We start from the raw sequence: 19,482 nt of genomic DNA, 5'->3' as shown, positions 1-19,482 counted from the left end.
AGCAAGCAATCTGCTGATTGCTTTTTTGGCAAAACTGTCGAGGTTTGTCCTCCGTTAAGTGATGGATATGTTGGAGAGGAAAGAAGGCATCTCTTTAGCTGCTGTTTTCCTCTGTGTGCGAAGGAAATGACAGGAAACCCTGCAGCACCATGATTGAGACAAATTAGTTTTTGTTCATTATGGTACATGAGTGACCAAAAATAACTGAATTGTTAAGAAATGGTCAACAATTTTATGTTCATCCATGTCATGTGTTTTACTGGAGAATGTTTATTTTGTAACACCATTTATTTAATTGCAATTACTTCTGTTTTCTTTTGTAGGCTATTTGAAGGCTCCTCACCAAGAAAAATAGAAAAGTTGAAAACACTCATGTGCTACTTCAGGAGAATTACACAATCCAGTAAGCCTCACAGCATCATTTTGTCATTTTTGCTTGAATGTCTTCAACTTACAGTATAACAAATGTAAATACACTTATTTATTTGTCCATTTATTTTAAGGGCCAAAGGGTCTTGTGACGTTCACAAGACAGTCAGTGAACAATCTGCCAACCTGGGAAAAGTATGACTCTTTTTTGCTAATAAATGTAATCCATTTATACATATAAATGTGTATATATATATATATATTTTTTTTTTATTCACTCACAGTAATAATTCATATTCTGAAAAAACATATTTACAATACAATAGAAACTAATAATGTGTATACTGTATTTTAATTGTGTTTTAAGAATATGCTTGCAATGCTAATATTTCGTATAGAAAGGATTTGACAAAAAGTGTTTCTTGTTTTTTTTCAAGCTGCCAGACTCAGCTGACACGCTTACATATCACTTGTGAAGGCACCATTGAGGATGATGGTTATGGGATGCTTCAGGTAAAAAAAAAAAAAAAACATAATTAAAAGAAAAACATGCACTGTGTAATTTATTCAGCTGTCAACATTTAAATATATGAGTACCAGTAACTCCACCACTACTCTTAAAAAAAATAAATAAAAAAATACAGAAGAATATTTGTGCACGACTGTGTTTCACCATTTTCCTCCCAGCCTGGGCATGGTATTTTACATTTTTTGCCTGACAGCTGAAGTACACACATGAGTAGCTCAGAGATGCATGAGGGGATAGAGAGAACCCTTTATGTGCACATTGAGGGGGAAAAAAGAGGATTAGGGTTAGGCATTTTACTGGGGAGACCCAGCCTGACCCAGGAACAGTCCTCCTCAGCTAAGTAGGGCCAAGTCAGAGCTGTCAGTCTTTCGAAGGGGGTAAGACTGAAATGTGAGCGGGGGTAAGGCTGGGGGTGGACAAGGTGAGGGAAACTGGTTGAAAAAGCATGCACAGACAGACACTCACGCTGTCACGTGGATTGACGCGGCTGTGGGCCAGTGAGCAGGACCCCTTCCTCTGACAGACCTGTTTGAATAGCAGCATGGTTATCATAAGCACTGTCCTCTGGGAAAGTAGTAGTAGCATCACGCTTACATCAGTTTAGTAGTCACAATTTAGTCTTCTGTGTGCTTTTTTTAAAATAGATTTCACATGCATGGTTTTGCTTCCTTATTCAATCATCCCCATGCAGGAAGCAAGCTACTTTATTTGTATTAAATGACCACCGTGGGTGGCAGGCAGTAGGAGATGCTAACTGAGTCATTTATCTGCATAACTGGAAGTCACAGTCGACATATCTCACAGTTAACCCCAACCGCATGAAAAGGATCAAAGTATGTCTTCTAGTAATAATGTGTCCTTTTCCCTCACAAGGTGGACTTTGCAAACAGATTTGTAGGTGGCGGAGTCACAGGACATGGTCTCGTCCAAGAGGAGATCAGGTTCATCATCAACCCGGAACTCATCGTCTCTCGTCTCTTCACCGAAGCGCTGGAGCACAATGAATGCCTCATCATTACAGGTAAGAAGTCATATACCCAGGTTTCGCTTGTCTAATTGTACTACTTCAGCCTATAATGTCCATGTAATTGTAAGTGCATGTATTAGATTTAGGAATAAGTATACCCCTATTTATTGTTTATATTTATTGTCATACAGTAGATGCCTCTTTATTTACCTGGCAGTAATTACATTTTACTATATCATGCGAGACACTATGTCTCAGTACCGCAGGTCTCCACTTCTGAAATACACAGAAGACTTGGGATCTGTAAAACTGGACTTTACAGCGCATCATATCAACACCGACCAGCGTTGAGTAAAAGTACTGCCCTTATGTTCTATATGAGGAAATACGGTACAGTACAGCTCAACTTACGACCTCATTGCGTTCCACGACGGAAATTGTAACTCAAAACACTCGTATTCGAATCAGCATCGCCCATTGAAAGGAAAAATCAATTTATTTTGTGCTTGACCCTCCCAAAACACCACAATTCTACAATTCTAACATCTTAAACATTCTGAATCCTGAAAACCAAACAAAATATTTTTTGAAAAACATTACAATAGCATGTACTACAAACAACTACAGTAGTTTTATGTAATAATAATATTGTTAACATTTACCTTGGAGAGCAGACTTTTGTAGGTGTCTCCTACGAGCTCCTTCTCTGTTCAGGTTTTGGAGCAACATATGTTGCCATTCAAAGCAACGTCTTTTTCATGAACACCCCTGCTTATTTCAGTAAAACAATGCCAAAGCCACATTTTACACGTGGTACAACAGCGTGGCTTTGTAGTAAAAGAATGCGGGTACTAGACTGGCCTACCTGTAGTCCAGACCTGTTTCCCATTGAAAATGTGTGGCGTATTATGAAGCGTCATATACGACAACGGACACCCCGGACTGTTGAACAATTTAAGCTGTACATCAAGCAAGAATGGGAAAGAATTCCACCTGAAAAGCTTCAAGAATTGGTCTCCTCAGTTCCCAAACGTTTACTGAGTGTTGTTAAAAGGAAAGGCCATGTAACACAGTGGTAAAAATGCCCCTGTGCCAACTTTTTTGCAATGTGTTGCTGCCATTAAATTCTAAGTTAATAGTTATTTGCCAAAAAAAATTAAGTTTCTCAGTTCAAACATTAAAGGGGAACATTATCACAATTTCAGAATGGTTAAAATCATTAAAAATCAGTTCCCAGTGGCTTATTATATTTTTCAAAGTTTTTTTCAAAATTTTACCCATCACGCAATATCCCTAAAAAAAAGCTTCAAAGTGCCTGATTTTAACCATCGTTATAAACACCCGTCCATTTTCCTGTGACGTCACATAGTGAATACAAACAAACATGGCGGAAAGAACAGCAAGCTACAGCGACATTAGCTCGGATTCAGACTCGGATTTCAGCGGCTTAAGCGATTCAACAGATTACGCATGTATTGAAACGGATGGTTGTAGTGTGGAGGCAGGTAGCGAAAACGAACTTGAAGAAGAAACTGAAGCTATTGAGCCATATCAGTTTGAACCGTATGCAAGCGAAACCGACGAAAACGACACGACAGCCAGCGACACGGGAGAAAGCGAGGACAAATTCGGCGATCGCCTTCTAACCAACAATTGGTATGTGTTTGTTTGGCATTAAAGGAAACTAACAACTATGAACTAGGTTTACAGCATATGAAATACATTTGGCAACAACATGCACTTTGAGAGTGCAGACAGCCCAATTTTCATCAATTAATATATTCTGTAGACATACCCTCATGTCAGCAGGCCAGGGAAGCTAGGGTCGATATTCTTCTCTTGATCATCTTTGGTGGCATAAGGGACGGTGTGAGCCAAGACATCCAGGGGGTTTAGCTCGCTCGTCTGCGGGAACAAACTGCCGCCATTGCTTGCCGTGCTACCGAGGTCCTTTGTCCCTGAATTGCTCACACACTCCGGCAGATTCAATGGGGGTCTGGCGGCAGATTTCTTTGATTTTATCGTTGGAAATGCATCTGCTTTGAGTGTCGCAGGATATCCACACATTCTTGCCATCTCTGTCGTAACATAGCTTTCGTCGGTAAAGTGTGCGGAACAAACGTCCAATTTCTTGCCACTTTCGCCTCTTTGGGCCACTGGTGCAACTTGAATCCGTCCCTGTTCGTGTTGTTACACCCTCCGACAACACACCGACGAGGCATGATGTCTCCAAGGTACCGAAAACAGTCGAAAAAACGGAAAATAACAGAGCTGATTTGACTCGGTGTTTGAGAAAATGGCGGATTGCTTCCCGATGCGACGTCACATTGTGACGTCATCGCTCCGAGAGCGAATATTAGAAAGGCGTTTAATTCGCCAAAATTCACCCATTTAGAGTTCGGAAATCGGTTAAAAAAATATATGGTCTTTTTTCTGCAACATCAAGGTATATATTGACGCTTACATAGGTCTGGTGATAATGTTCCCCTTTAAATATCTTGTCTTTGCAGTCTATTCAATTGAATATAAGTTGAAAAGGATTTGCAAATCATTGTATTCTGTTTTTATTTACCATTTACACAACGTGCCAACTTCACTGGCTTTGGGTTTTGTATAAGGTATAATCGGCTCGGCCGATAATCGGTCGATCTGTACTGGATATATTTATATATTTTCCTCTCCCATCGTAATAGTGAAAACAACAAGTACACACCCTTCGTATCAGATGTAAGCCTCAAATATGAAGGGCTCTTTTTATTCACACCCCCAACCCAACGGTTAAGGGGAATCAAACCTGGGGGCCCTCTAGTCGCCATGTCATTCCATGTCGCCTCCATTCTTACATTAGCACACTCGTACACTAATTTCTACAGAATAGAAACTAGGTAATAGACTGGTTTATTTATAGAAATCCCCCAGGATAAAAACTCTGTGCTGATTTCCACAGAATGGTGCATGAGTAGAGCAGGCAGACACTGATCCTCCACCAAACGCACAAAAACGGCTTCATTCTGTTCCATCAATTTAAAAATTGACTTTTGTCTTATCAAGCGCGGCGGCGAGCGACACAATGGCGCCATGACGTCTTCAGCGGGGTACATTCATCTCTTCCGAGTCACCTTCAGTTGTTAGTCACCGTCCTCCTTCAAGCTTTCGACCGTCCTGCCTCTCCTCCTCCGTCCCTCCTCCTCCTCTCCACTTAACTTTATTACATTTGGACAGAAAGGAATTTATAACCCAACTAAGGTCATTGCTCCACTAATGGAATGGACCAGTTACATCATACATTCATTAAAACCTATGCACGTGTGCAGAGTTTCTTCTTATGTTTTCAATCCAGACGTTTGTTCACTTCTGATTCCGTGCTCTGTGCATTAATCTTAACATGGGTCTTTCCGTTCATCTCAAACGTGACGTCGGTACTTCTCCATGGATGTTGTCAGATAGATGGGAAGGTAGAAGGCCACGATGTAATCTGCTGATGGGAACCTTTAAGGCAGTGGATGTTGTACGGAGGAGGGGTGGTTTCCTGTACAAATGACATCAAGGTGATGGAGGAGAACAGCAGCCTGTTGATAAATGGAGGAATAGGGAGGGTAGGAGGCCCTTGTGTTGTGCAAATGAATGTTCCTTTTGTCTGAGTGGACATTTTACGGTGTCTTAATGACTAAAAATGTTTGATAGATACACAATTTTCATTTACCCAATTCTAGAATCATTGCTGTTTCACAGACTTCTCATTTGCATCAGACTTTAATGCCAAGGGCCTAAAAATAAAATCAATGAAATTAAGTTGGATAAAGCTGTTTTTTTTAAGTAACTTAGCGATGTTCAAAAGCAGCTTTACCATTTTGTAGAAAATAATTGTAAGTTTATCCTATTAAAGTTAACCGGACTCTCGCCAGATCCTTGTAGTTATCTGAGCTTGTGTGGAGCTCAGCGAACTACCAGTAAAGTGAAAAACTAGTTGCCTCAATACAAGGATCTGGCGAGAGTCAGGTTATATTAAAGTACCAGTAAAGTGAAAAACTAGTTGCCTCAATATTGAAGCTATTGTCATATATATCTGATTTATGACGCTAAAAGGCTTCCAAAGTTTGCGAATACCTGAGGGTTGCAGGTTCGCTCCCCGCCTCTTACCATCCAAATCGCTGCCGTTGTGTCCAATGTTCCCTCTAATTTTTCTTGTATGAGCAAAGGCAAAAACTCCCTGAGCATTCAGTGGAGCCCATGTGAGCAACATCAGACGTGCACACTGTGGCTACACCAGTAGCACATCTGTCCCAAACCTGACTAAATAACAAGTTAAATCTCCATCCATCCATCCATTTTCTACCGCTTGTCCCTTTCGGGGTCGCGGGGGGTGCTGGAGCCTATCTCAGCTGCATTCGGGCGGAAGGCGGGGTACACCCTGGACAAGTCCCCACCTCACCGCAGGGCCAACACAGATAGACAACATTCTCTTATTATTATAATCAAATGATAGCAGTCATTTCCATGAGGTTATTTTCTAATATAAGTGTTTAGGCCCACTTACAATGACAATAACAAAAAATATTGTTTTTCATGAACTGTGTACTTGTATTGTTTGTCTGGGTGGAGGTCCTGCTTTGGAAATAATTTGTACCCCTTTCAGACATTACATTTAGTTCCCATTAAAACATTCACATGTTGCACAATGAGATGTAAGCAGGGGATCATGTGTACATTCCTGCAACTTCCTGTTTGTAAAAAATAAAATTGTATTAGTATTTATTTAATATACTAACAGCATTTCATGATTAATATGTATAAATTAAGATTCCTAATAAATGACACTAGAATAAACACACATTTGATTGGTAAATCATAGTGTAACGACCTGGAATTACACTTTATGTGTGGTTGGAGTTATCCGACTTTTTGTGTGGCTGTAAACGCATCACTGGCTAAGTGCCATATGTGCATGTGTTGGCGCAAGTGAGAAAGAGCGTACGGCTGCTGTTGATATAACAAAGTGGCTTTTGGTCTGGTTTATACTGCAGAAAATGACCAGTTTTGCTAGATATAATTTTTTTACTAATGTTTTGGTGATGTGTTTATGGCCGACAATAAAGAGTTTTGCTCAGTAAAGTGATCGATGGAATTCATGTCCTCAAAGCGTCTCGACAGACGTTACAATATTTGAACAATGATGACGAAAACTGTTTTCTTTGTCGTGTCTGTGTCGTGTCGAAAATTGTTATGCGCTTATTTTTTTATTTGATTTTGTGCGTGGCATAGATTTGCCATGCGCAGAGGACGCTTGAGCAGTGCGCAATTGCACAGGCGCGCACCTTAGAGGGAACGTTGGTTGTGTCCGTGGGCAGGACACTTCACCCTTGCCCTCGGTGCCGCTCACACTGGTGAATGAATGATGAATGACAGGTGGTGGTCGGAGGGGCCGTAAAACTGGCAGCCACGCTTCCGTCAGTCTACCCCAGGGCAGCTGTGGCTACGAAAGTAGCTTACCACCACCGGGTGTGAATGAATGATGGGTTCTCACTTCTCTGTGAAGCGCTTGGAGTGTCTAGAAAAGCGCTATATAAATCTAATCCATTAAATAGATATGATTGAAATAGTATCAATCTCTCGAAGATTCATGAGCCATTTTGAGGGTTAATGAGGAAGCCAGTCACGTGATCTGTGACGTAGCGTTAGCAACCAGAGATCCCTTCCCCATCAACAAGAATGCTAATAAAGCCGACTTTGTGAGAGCCCACAATTACCTTGGGAAAAGTTATGATCCAGAACCTTATATATTTTAACCCCAACACAAATAGGATGAGCAATAGGTTTAATAAGCCAAGTGCTAAACGGATGTAGCTTTGTTTTAACACTAGCATCAGCAGCATTGATAGGTGCTAAACATACAAACCAACCATAATAAAACAAACTACTGTAATATTTGCACTCGTTGGGATGCCGACCGACTGGATGCTCACATAATCCGTTTAGATGAAGATTCACTCACAATCCTCTCGAAGGGTTAAAAAAAAGTTGCCACAACTAACGTCTTTTTTGCCATCTCGGGGGATGCCAAAGTCGACCATGGCCACTTTTGTCTACTACCAATTTAGAATTTTTAGAATAGAATTTTACTTTTTGGCAAGTTCGAGAAAAAGCAGAAGCAGCCGCCGGCTGAATGTTGACAGTAGCAGCGTAAGGTAGCATTATCTTACTGCTGTCAATGCTCCGCTAAAATATGCAGTCAGCATTTGAGCTTTTAATAACAATATCACTCATATTTGGTTCATTTTCAAGTCACAACATGATAACTGGAGCATTGTTGGCGGTTTCTTGATGTTTTTAGAGGGTATAATGGGCGCAACAGAGGACCTTCGATCTGTTGACTCAATTGTTAGCTTTTTATTTACGATTTTGAATGCATAAAGAAAGCCAAGCATATGTGTTCTTGTCTTACATAAGGATTGTGAATGATAAACAACACATCTCTTTCCTATTTTCGTGTATTTCCAGTATGACTGACCTGATAACATGGTCAGAGTGCAGAAGCGTTACTCCACTGATGTAGAATCCACAGAATTGCAGAACATATTCGGAGCGGACAATTCTAAATGGCTGACCGAATTTGTGGCATTTTGTGATGTTTAGACAGTATTTTCACATATTTTCACATATTTCACATATAAAACTTGTTTTTTCTACTCTACTGGTACTTTAATAGTGGACTGTGTAAGCACCTAATATTTGATATACAGGTATGTGGGATTATGAGAAGCAGCATTTTTGGTGCTCAGGCCAGAAAAAAGGTCACCCATCGCAAAAAATATTCATAAAATAATAACAATATTCTGATTGTCATCATCATTATTACTACTAATAATAACAATAATAATAACAATTGTTACTTATTATGATAATGATTATTTAAAATCATTATGATAAAATCACAGCAGGCTATTTTTTTTATTTATATACTGTACTGGTAGTTATTTTATGTAAAACAACCAATACAAATATATATATATATATATATATATATATATATATATATATATATATATATATATATAAATTGTGTAAATGATGCATGTAGTGTTATGACTGCAACGATTAATTGATTAAATCGATTAACTGGATTAGAAAAAAAGCTTAGATTTGTATTCTTCTGCCTGGATTAATAGAAAATTTGAACTTTAAATACACGAACATAGTTTCCGCACGGTCGCTGCAATAGAGCGCACATGAGAGGTGGTGGGTGCTGTGATCTGTGTGCTGGTGAGTTTTTTTTATTACTATTAATGTGCATGTTAAAAGTGCGATTTCAATGTTGATGATAAGCATTTATTAAAAAAAACTAAACACATTATTTAAACTATTTTACCTAAAATACATATGGAGTCTTTGAAGTGTTTTATCCGATTACTCGATTAATCGAACAAAATAATTGATTAGTTAACTACTAAAATGATCGATAGCTGCAGCCTTAAGTGTGTTGTCACAACACACTACATACATTGATTTATTTGACTTTTTTGAAGCATAGACAGCATTGTATACCACTATACTGTGAACACAATGAGGATAAGCGGTATAGAAAATTAATGGATGGATACACCACAATATTCTGTACCCCCCCAGACTGCTTAACTTAAGACCTACTGTACCTTTTATCTCAATTACGATTTAAAATGTAACAAAACTAGTGAACTTTTCTAATTTTGGGGCGGTATAGCTCGGTTGGTAGAGCGGCCGTGCCAGCAACTTGAGAGTTGCAGGTTCGATCCCCGCTCCCGCCATCCAAGTCACTGCCGTTGTGTCCTTGGGCAAGACACTTTACCCACCTGCTCCCAGTGCCACCCACACTGGTTTAAATGTAACTTAGATCTTGGGTTTCACTATGTAAAGCGCTTTGAGTCATTTGAGAAAAAGCGCTATATAAATGTAATTCACTTCACTTCACTTCACTAATTTGTAGAAAAGGAAAACTGTCTTTGCCTGCCTGCCTCTTGTGTCCCGTAAAAAAATGTTTAGGAAACGTGCTTGTAACAACATGTTTTCAGCAATGATAATGTTGTAGTTATTTACCACCAAAAAATGCAGACAAGGCTTTGATAAAACACAGATAAAGACTTTTTTTTTTTCTGTTTCTCTGTTTGTTTTAGGAAACGTCAGACCGGTTGCAACATAATGTTTTTAGTGTTGCGGTTCATTTAGCACCAATCAATGTCAGGAGATTGCAAAAACACTGGGTTTTACCTGTCTGTCTGATGCTGCGGGTCAAATGATGCTACCGTTTGGTCTGGCTCTTGCACTGCATGAGGTGTAGAGAGGGCAAGTCGGGGCTTCTATGTGCCGCTGAGCAGGTCAAAGAAGACTTCTCATGAGAAAAATATTTTTTTTGTTTTTTAATGAATGTTGGCCCTGTGATGAGGTGGCAACTTGTCCAGGGTGTACTCCGCCTACCGCCCGAATGCAGCTGAGGTAGGCTCCAGCGACCCCCCGCAACCCCATAAAGGGACAAGCGGTAGAAAATAGATGGATAGATGATTGAAAAAGGGTTGGGCTCCAGCAGAAAGGGCCCTTATAAAACTTAATGGCAATGAGAGAATATCTCAATGTTTTCAACTTCTTTTTAGATACCACTGTGTTATTGAACAGAGGATTTTTTATTTTTCTATATGACTTTAACTGGCATTTCTGATAGCACAACCCATAGATGTCGTGCTTAAAATGCACTGGAAGGCATGCTAGCATACAGTACAGTACTACAGGCCAAAAGTTTGGACACACCTTCTCATTCAACGCGTTTTCTTTATTTTCATGACTATTTACATTGTAGATTGTCACTGAAGGCATCACATTTATGAATGAACTATGAAATAACTGAAAACATGCTTTATATTCTAATTTCTTCAAAACAGCCACCTTTTGCTCTGATTACAACTTTGCACACTCTTGGCATTCTCTCCATGAGCTTCAAGAGGTAGTCACCTGAAATGGTTTTCACTTCACAGGTGTCATAGTTTTGATGCCCTCAGTGACAATCTAAAATGTAAAATACTCATGAAAATAAAGAAAATGCATTGAAATGAGAAGGCGTGTCCAAACTTTTGGCCTGTACTGTACATGTAATACAGATATCCTTGAATAGACAAATGATCAATGACTGGCTAGGAATTCCACTCATGCCCCTGCAGAGACTTGTTGGATGGCGCCCAAGTTTTTCAAGTTATTTCACTCAAATTATACAGACATGTGCTTGTTAATCAATTAAAAGTGTGTACCAAATTTTCGCAGAGATTCAGCTAAATATACTAAAGTTAGAAAAAGGTGTTTTGCATGAAGTGTGCTATACATTTGAGTACATTTTCATGACTTCACTGCAAAAACTGAAATCTAAGTAAGATTAAATATCTCAAATACGGGTGATATTTGCTTATTTTCTGTCTGATAAGATAATTCTTCTCACTATGCAGATTTTATGTTAGAGTGTTTTATTTGTTTTAAGGGTTTTCATCCTAAATTATCTCAGTAAGAAATTACAGCTTGTTGCTGAGATTTTATGACCTGTATTGAGTAAAACATGCTTGAAACTAGAATATCAACTGTTGCAAAGCTGTGTCATCAACACTCACAAGTATAAAACTACTTTTTTAAAGGAATAATTTCTTATTTCAACTTAAGCATGTAAAAAAAAAAAATCATGACTTTGACACAATTGAGTCTCATAATTAAAACAGATGACAGCCAAATGGACTTTGCTGTTTTATTTTCAATGAAACAATAGAAAATACGTATTCATATAGTAGTACAGTTGTTATTAGTGAGAAAATACTTATTTTAAGGTATTTTTGGGTTCGTTGAGGTTAGCTAATTTTACTTGTTTTGGAAAGTCTTGACAATCCAAATTTTCTTGTTCTATTGGCAGATAATTTTGCTTACTTCAAATAAAATACCCCTAATTTTTGTATTTTTGTTTCTTGTTTTTGAACACTGACTTTTTGCAGTGTTCTGGAGTGCTACCTTTCGGTACATTTGATAGGAAACTAATAGCACAAGAGCACCACAAGTGTGCACGTTTTGACAAATGTTCACCTTTTTGCGTTCAGGAGTATAAGAGTTAGCTTACATAAACAAATATTAAAAAGTATTGGAGACTGAATCAACAGTGCTTCTGCCTGTTGCAGCCAACTAGTGCGCTCCATTTTGCCTGAAGACACGATTAATCCACAGTCAAGTCAACACGAATGACTAAATTCTTGGGGTCTTGACTCTGTATTAGGCCTTCTTGTGTTTGATCCATTTCTTTCGATTACACCTAAGCTTTTTATTTGAACCCCCAAAGAAGATTACTTATTTAATCACAGGCTTTTTATTGACGACAATCCAATCTAAGCTGGTACTGTGTACTCTAATGCGGAGTACAGAGAGCACGGAATTTGATTTAAGAAATAAAGGCGCTGAAATGCATTTGTGCCCCACTGTGCTCTGCTTGCTGATTATATACTATAATACCTTTGTGTTGTCTACCGCCATGTCTTGGTAGTTTTATCTCAGGATTGTCCGTTTGCTGTGTTCTCCTAAACATGACTTAAATGGGATTTTGTCAGATTTGTCACAAAGCTGCACTTGGACTCAATTTTAAAGTTGTTCAGCATTCATTTGTGCTTACTATGCTAAAGCCCTTCTTGGTCTGTGTTTTTCTGCAGGGGCTGAACAGTACAGTAAATACTCAGGCTATGCTGAGACCTACAAATGGGACGAGAGCTACAAAGATGAGACTCCCAGGTAGATTTCAAGCATCAAGATTGTGTGGCCGCCAGTGAGAATAACTTATTGTTGATTTAAAGGGATGACTGGCAGAGACGATGCACGGAGATCGTGGCCATTGATGCTTTAAAATACAAACACTTCTTGGAACAGTTTCTCCCAGAAAAGATGAACAGAGAGCTCAACAAGGTGAGACACAGGTTTTGTTTCTGCTCTCTACAAATTCATATACTAAAAGCTCACTGCGGTGACCTCTGACATACTGTCAGGTGGCACCGTGAGGGTGTTTAATTAAAGGCTCGGTGATCTGTGCTACCATTGAATTTAGCTCAAGGCTACTTGGAGCAATCAGGGTGAGTCAAATAACCACTTAAAGGCACATCACAGTCATTAGCTAGGGTTGTACATCTTTAGGCTAAATATTACACCTAAGTGGAAAAAGCTGCGTAGTTGCGCCGATTCTGGCCCAATGGGAATCTTTGGGCACCTCGCCATTCCATTATAAATCAATTATTTGCATTAGCCAAAAAGCTCTCTCCCGGTTGCAGTTAGTCCAGAACGCGGCAGCACGACTTTTAACAGGGGCCAGGAAACGCGAGCATATAACCCCAATTCTTCAGAGTTTGCACTGGCTCCCTGTTCATTTTAGAATTGGTTTTAAAACCTTGCTGTTTGTTTTTAAAGCTTTACATGGACTGGCACCTCAGTATATCTCGGACCTCATCCAAATTTACACTCCTGCGCGCGCTCTGAGGTCCGAGAGCCAGCTCCAGCTCGTGGTGCCCAAGACCAGACTTAAATCCAGGGGAGACAGGGCCTTCTCTGTGGTTGGCCCTAAGCTCTGGAACACTCTGCCCCTCCATGTTCAAACTGCTCCCACAGTGGAGTGTTTTAAGTCTCGTCTTAAGACCCACTTTTATTCTTTGGCTTTTAACACTACGTGAGTTGTGTGGTCCTCTGTCCTCTGTTGTCCTGTGTTTTTTTTTTTTTTATATAAATTTTGATTTCTATTTACTGTTTTAATTGGTTTTACCCTTTAAAATCGTTTTTAATCATATTTAGTTTTATATTGTTTTTACATTGGTTTTATATTTATTTATTTTTTGTTTTTATTCAGTCATGGGTGGAGCTAAGGATAATGTTTGAATATTGTTTTTAATATTGTTGTGCAGCACTTTGGAAACATTTTGTTGTTTATATGTGCTATATAAATAAAGTGGATTGGATTGGATTATTTACACATTTATTATAATTATTTTGTATTTTATTGTCTATTGTTGTTATCTTTTTATAAGTGCTATCTTTGGCAGGGATTTAAATGACATTCGTGCATGTTGGGAAAATTCTATGTTTCAGACTTTTTACACAGCCAAAGAAAAGGCGTCATGGCAAAGTCCACCGTCAAGTTCAATGAATCACATGTCTCCTTAACGCAAGATGAGGGTGTCCGCAGTCTGGATGGGAGAATACGAATAAGAGAAACCTGCATAACTCCAAGCGTGTATAATTTTTTTTAAGTCCAAACGAGAGAATATGGTCCCTTATGAATTGTGTTTTAAGTGCAACCATCATGGAGTAATTATGTGCTTTTTTTCTGCTCATTAACAACATCTTATCGTTCTATATTTTTTCCATAGGCATACTGTGGATTTTTCCGGAACATCGCCAACAGAAAGCATCTTTCTGCCGTAGCCACTGGCAACTGGGGCTGTGGTGCTTTCGGTGGAGACACACGGCTCAAAGGTACCAGTTCGCGATGTACAAAACATGTCCAAAAGGAGGGATGTAAGGAAAAAAATAACATATAGAGTTAGGAACATAAACACAAATTGGCTATTGTAAACCCACACTTGTTAACTAGGCAGTACAACAATTTATGCGTCATAATGCAATATTTGAAGTAGGTACCTATCACTAAGGATGATTAGATTATTGATTATAGATTCTTACTGTACGATTATAGTCTGAATAAAAATCGTGGTTTTACAAATATTATGAATTGAGTTCATAACCTAAAGTCGAACCTCGGATTCAGGAGGAACAGTGTGGTGTTCGTCCTGGTCGTGGAACTGTGGACCAGCTCTATACTCTCGGCAGGGTCCTTGAGGGTGCATGGGATTTTGCCCAACCAGTCTACATGTGCTTTGTGGACTTGGAGAAGGCATTCGACCGTGTCCCTCGGGAGGTCCTGTGGGGAGTGCTCAGAGAGTATGGGGTATCGGACTGTCTGATTGTGGCTGTCCGCTCCCTGTACGATCAGTGTCAGAGCTTGGTCCGCATTGCCGGCAGTAAGTCGGACACGTTTCCAGTGAGGGTTGGACTCCGCCAAGGCTGCCCTTTGTCACCAATTCTGTTCAGAACTTTTATGGACAGAATTTCTAGGCGCAGTCAAGGCGTTGAGGTGATCCGGTTTTGTGGCTGCAGGATTAGGTCTCTGCTTTTTGCAGATGATGTGGTCCTGATGGCTTCATCTGGCCAGGATCTTCAGCTCTCACTGGATCGGTTTGCAGCCGAGTGTGAAGCGACTGGGATGAGAATCAGCACCTCCAAGTCCGAGTCTATGGTTCTCGCCTGGAAAAGGGTGGAGTGCCATCTCCGGGTTGGGGAGGAGACCCTGCCCCAAGTGGAGGAGTTCAAGTACCTAGGAGTCTTGTTCACGAGTGAGGGAAAAGTGGATCGTGAGATCGACAGGCGTCTTCAGTAATGCGGACGCTGTATCGATCTGTTGTGGTGAAGAAGGAGCTGAGCCGGAAGGCAAAGCTCTCAATTTACCGGTCGATCTACGTTCCCATCCTCACCTATGGTCATGAGCTTTGGGTTATGACCGAAAGGACAAGATCACGGGTACAAGCGGCCGAAATGAGTTTCCTCCGCCGGGTGGCGGGGCTCTCCCTTAGAGATAGGGTGAGAAGCTCTGCCATCCGGGGGGATCTCAAAGTAAAGCCACTGCTCCTCCACATCGAGAGGAGCCAGATGAGGTGGTTCGGGCATCTGGTCAGGATGCCACCCAAACGCCTCCCTCGGGAGGTGTTTAGGGCACGTCCAACCGGTAGGAGGCCACGGGGAAGACCCAGGACACGTTGGGAAGACTATGTCTCCCGGCTGGCCTGGGAACACCTCGGGATCCCCCGGGAAGAGCTGGACGAAATGGCTGGGGAGAGGAAAGTCTGGGCTTCCCTGCTTAGGCTGCTGCCCCCGCGACCCGACCTCGGATAAGCGGAAGAAGATGGATGGATGGAGTTCATAACAAAAAAATTATAAAATCACATAGACATTCCTTTTTTGATGATTTTGATGGTATGTATTAATGTTGGAAATAACAGTAATCAAATGAAAACATTATAAGAACTACAACATGATAAATATTGACAAAAAGTATGTATTGATACATATTACATATAAATATGTAATATGTATGTATAGATATATATAATATACTGTTTATTAACTGGAATGCACATAATTAGTAATTATATTCTACAAGCTCCTGTTGTAATGATAGTGTTTAACATATGCTATAGTACATACAGGAAAAACAATCTCTAACATTAAATGGTCACTGAATGACGATATTGACAGGTGTACCTGTTGCTGTTTGTTTACACTCAAACAACTTAGCGCTAAGCTACTGATTGTAAGTGACTTGTTTATATTTAACTCTTTACCAACACGATTCTTCATTAGGTAACTTGCCACTAACATAATTGAACTAATTTATTGTGTCTTACCTTTGCTTTGGCGTGTAACTTTGCACCACAATGGACGTATTAGGCTAGTGCTATTCAATTAGCGACCCTGGAATGACATAACACGGGCCCGCAAGTTCAGTTAAAATGCATTTGGAAGAAACTAACATTTTGCAGCAGATTCTTAAAGTATGATGAGTGCTCCTGTTGTACAGTATAGACAGGGTTATTTATTTTACAAATTTAGTAACACTAAAAAATTAAATAGAAAACAAAATCTAATGTTTATTGCAGAGGACGGTGCTTCCCAAGAATATACTAAATAATAATAATATTGAAATAAGAATTCCGGTCCTCTAGATCTTAGCTTTCTGGAAATGTAGTCCTAAAAACTATTTGGTTGAATAGCCCTGCATTAGACCATTTGGACGCAACTTTCTTTTGGAAGTTTTTGCTAATGACTCCCTGGTAATTTTTTAAGTACCCAAAATGTTGCCATGCTGCCGACTTAAGCTTTTTTAGGGTGCGACCACTTAGCTGCTTTGTCCTGCTGCCATTTTTAAGCTAATGTAGCATAGTAGCGGGTCTCTCGACAGGAGGGTATGTAACAGAAGCCAGCCAGTGTGGCTGAAGCATGTGTATGTTGGTGGACCTCACTCCCTGATAACCTCAAGAGCAGCGCAGGCTATCGGGTTGATAGCCCGGGCTTTTAGCTCGGCAGCTAGCACACTTATCTCTCATGCCGGCAACCCGCAATGCAGCCGACAAAGAGAGTACACGGCCATGAAGCCGTGACTCGGATGAGAGTAAGCTTTAGGGGGGTGAGTGTAACTGAGGCCAGTCGGAGTGGCTGGACCATGTGTACATTGGTAAACCTCACTCCCTAACCTCAAGAGCAGTGCTGGCTATTGGGTTGATTGCCCGGGATTTTAGCTCGGTAGCTCGCGCGCTCGTTCTAATGCGAGCTACCCAGGTTCAAATCCCGGGCGGAACAGGAATAACACAACAAATAAAGTGTATGTATATGTATGTATGTATATATATATATATATATATATATATATATATATATATATATATATATATATATATATATATATATATATATATATATACATACATATATATATGTGTGTATGTATATATGTGTATGTATGTATGTATATATATATATGTGTATGTATATGTATATATATGTATGTGTATATATATATATATATGTATATATGTATGTATGTATGTATGTGTATATATATATATATATATATATATATATATATGTATATGTGTGTGTGCGTGTGTATGTATGTGTATATATGCATATATATGTGTATAAATGTATATGTATATAGATATACACAGTACAGGCCAAAAGTTTGGACACACTTTCTCATTTCAATGCGTTTTCTTTATTTTCATGACTACCGTATTTTTCGGAGTATAAGTCGCTCCAGAGTATAAGTTGCACAGGCCGAAAATGCATAATAAAGAAGGAAAAAAACACATAAGTTGCATTTTTGGGGGAAATTTATTTGATAAAACCCAACACCAAGAATAGACATTTGAAAGGCAATTTAAAATAAATAAAGAATAGTGAACAACAGGCTGAATAAGTGTACGTTATATGAGGCATAAATAACCAACTGAGAACGTGCCTGGTATGTTAACGTAACATATTATGGTAAGAGTCATTCAAATAACTATAACATATAGAACATGCTATACGTTTACCAAACAATCTGTCACTCCTAATCGCTAAATCCGAGGAAATCTTATACGTCTAGTCTCTTACGTGAATGAGCTAAATAATATTATTTGATATTTTACGGTAATGTGTTAATAATTTCACACATATGTCGCTTCTGAGTATAAGTTGCACTCCCGGCCAAACTATGAAAAAAACTGCGACTTATAGTCCGAAAAATACGGTATTTACATTGTAGATTGTCACTGAAGACATAAAAACTATGACACCTGTGAAGTGAAAACCATTTCAGGTGACTACCACTTGAAGCTCATCGAGAGAATGCCAAGAGTGTGCAAAACAGTAATCAGAGCAAAGGGTGGCTATTTTGAAGAAACTAGAATATAAAACATGTTTTCAGTTATTCCACCTTTTTTTGTTAAGTACATAACTCCACATGTGTTCATTCATAGTTTTGATGCCTTCAGTGACAATCTACAACGTAAATAGTCATGAAAATAAAGAAAATCCATTGAATCATGAGATGGTGTGTCCAAACTTTTGGCCTGTATGTATATATATATATAATATATGATAGATAATTATATCATGAGTATGTAAATGTTCGACTTCTACCTTGTTTACTTCCGTGACAACCTCCTTATGGTTTTGTAATCAATCAGAAATATCAAGCAGCTAATATGCACCAAACATGGATAAGTGTGGACAATGTTTTGCAATTTTCCCATCATGCTTTGTAATGGGTGTTTTTTTCATGGTAAACGGACGTTTTTTGTTTTTTTTTACAATATCCACAAAGTTCAATGACCATGTCTGTTAACATTTTGTGTTGGTTGGATTTTTTTCTCCACCATGACGAGGAAAGGTTGTATTTATTGGGTAATTTAAGTAATTGCCTCGCATGGTTCTAATTAACACATAATTAAAGGTCATTGACCGGAAAAACTCATGTTGACCACGAGATGGTGACAAAATAGCATTAAAATCATCAGACTTTGAAAATGAATTCAATCTCCCTGTGGGTAAGATCCCTTGTTCATTTCATGACGTCTCGCGGGCCAATATGAAGACGTCGGCCCTCAGGCCGCAGTTTGGACAACCCTGTTATCAACACCGCCCCCCAATTCAATTAGCTGCCATGCACGTATGTCACTTACCCTTTGTTCCCTCCCTTTTATTGATCAGCTGACACACGTTTATACTTTCCATTAAAAGGCCGATTGATTACAAGGAAGGGAGACCATAAATTGCAGCCCTCTGCGGACTCACACAACATCACTCTCCATAAGCGGGGCGCACTTGACTGTCCCGAAGAATATTTAACGCTGCACATTTTATCCAATCACTAATGGTCAAATGTGACATGCCGTCCCAGCATCATGGATTTACTTCTTCCTTGCCGCCTTAAAAGAGAATTATTTTAGTCTTTAATTAAAAAAAAAAAACTATTTACAGTATCATTTGTATAAAT

At 39.3% G+C, this 19,482-nt stretch overlaps 1 protein-coding gene across 2 annotated transcripts in view; it reads left to right on the top strand.

The window, feature by feature from the left end:
* parga (poly (ADP-ribose) glycohydrolase a) overlaps nt 1–19,482 on the top strand; it is a 64,244-nt gene that overhangs the window by 32,884 nt on the left and 11,878 nt on the right. For both annotated transcript variants that reach the window (XM_061939959.2, XM_061939916.2), the window contains 7 exons: nt 324–403; nt 504–564; nt 807–882; nt 1,772–1,919; nt 12,560–12,638; nt 12,701–12,809; nt 14,258–14,363. In XM_061939959.2, coding sequence (XP_061795943.1) covers nt 324–403; nt 504–564; nt 807–882; nt 1,772–1,919; nt 12,560–12,638; nt 12,701–12,809; nt 14,258–14,363 — 659 coding nt within the window. The remainder of the gene's footprint in view (nt 1–323; nt 404–503; nt 565–806; nt 883–1,771; nt 1,920–12,559; nt 12,639–12,700; nt 12,810–14,257; nt 14,364–19,482) is intronic.

Source organism: Nerophis lumbriciformis, linkage group LG02 (genome assembly GCF_033978685.3).
Source record: "Nerophis lumbriciformis linkage group LG02, RoL_Nlum_v2.1, whole genome shotgun sequence".
Lineage (NCBI taxonomy): Eukaryota > Metazoa > Chordata > Actinopteri > Syngnathiformes > Syngnathidae > Nerophis > Nerophis lumbriciformis.
This window is presented reverse-complemented; position numbering and strand designations above follow the sequence as displayed.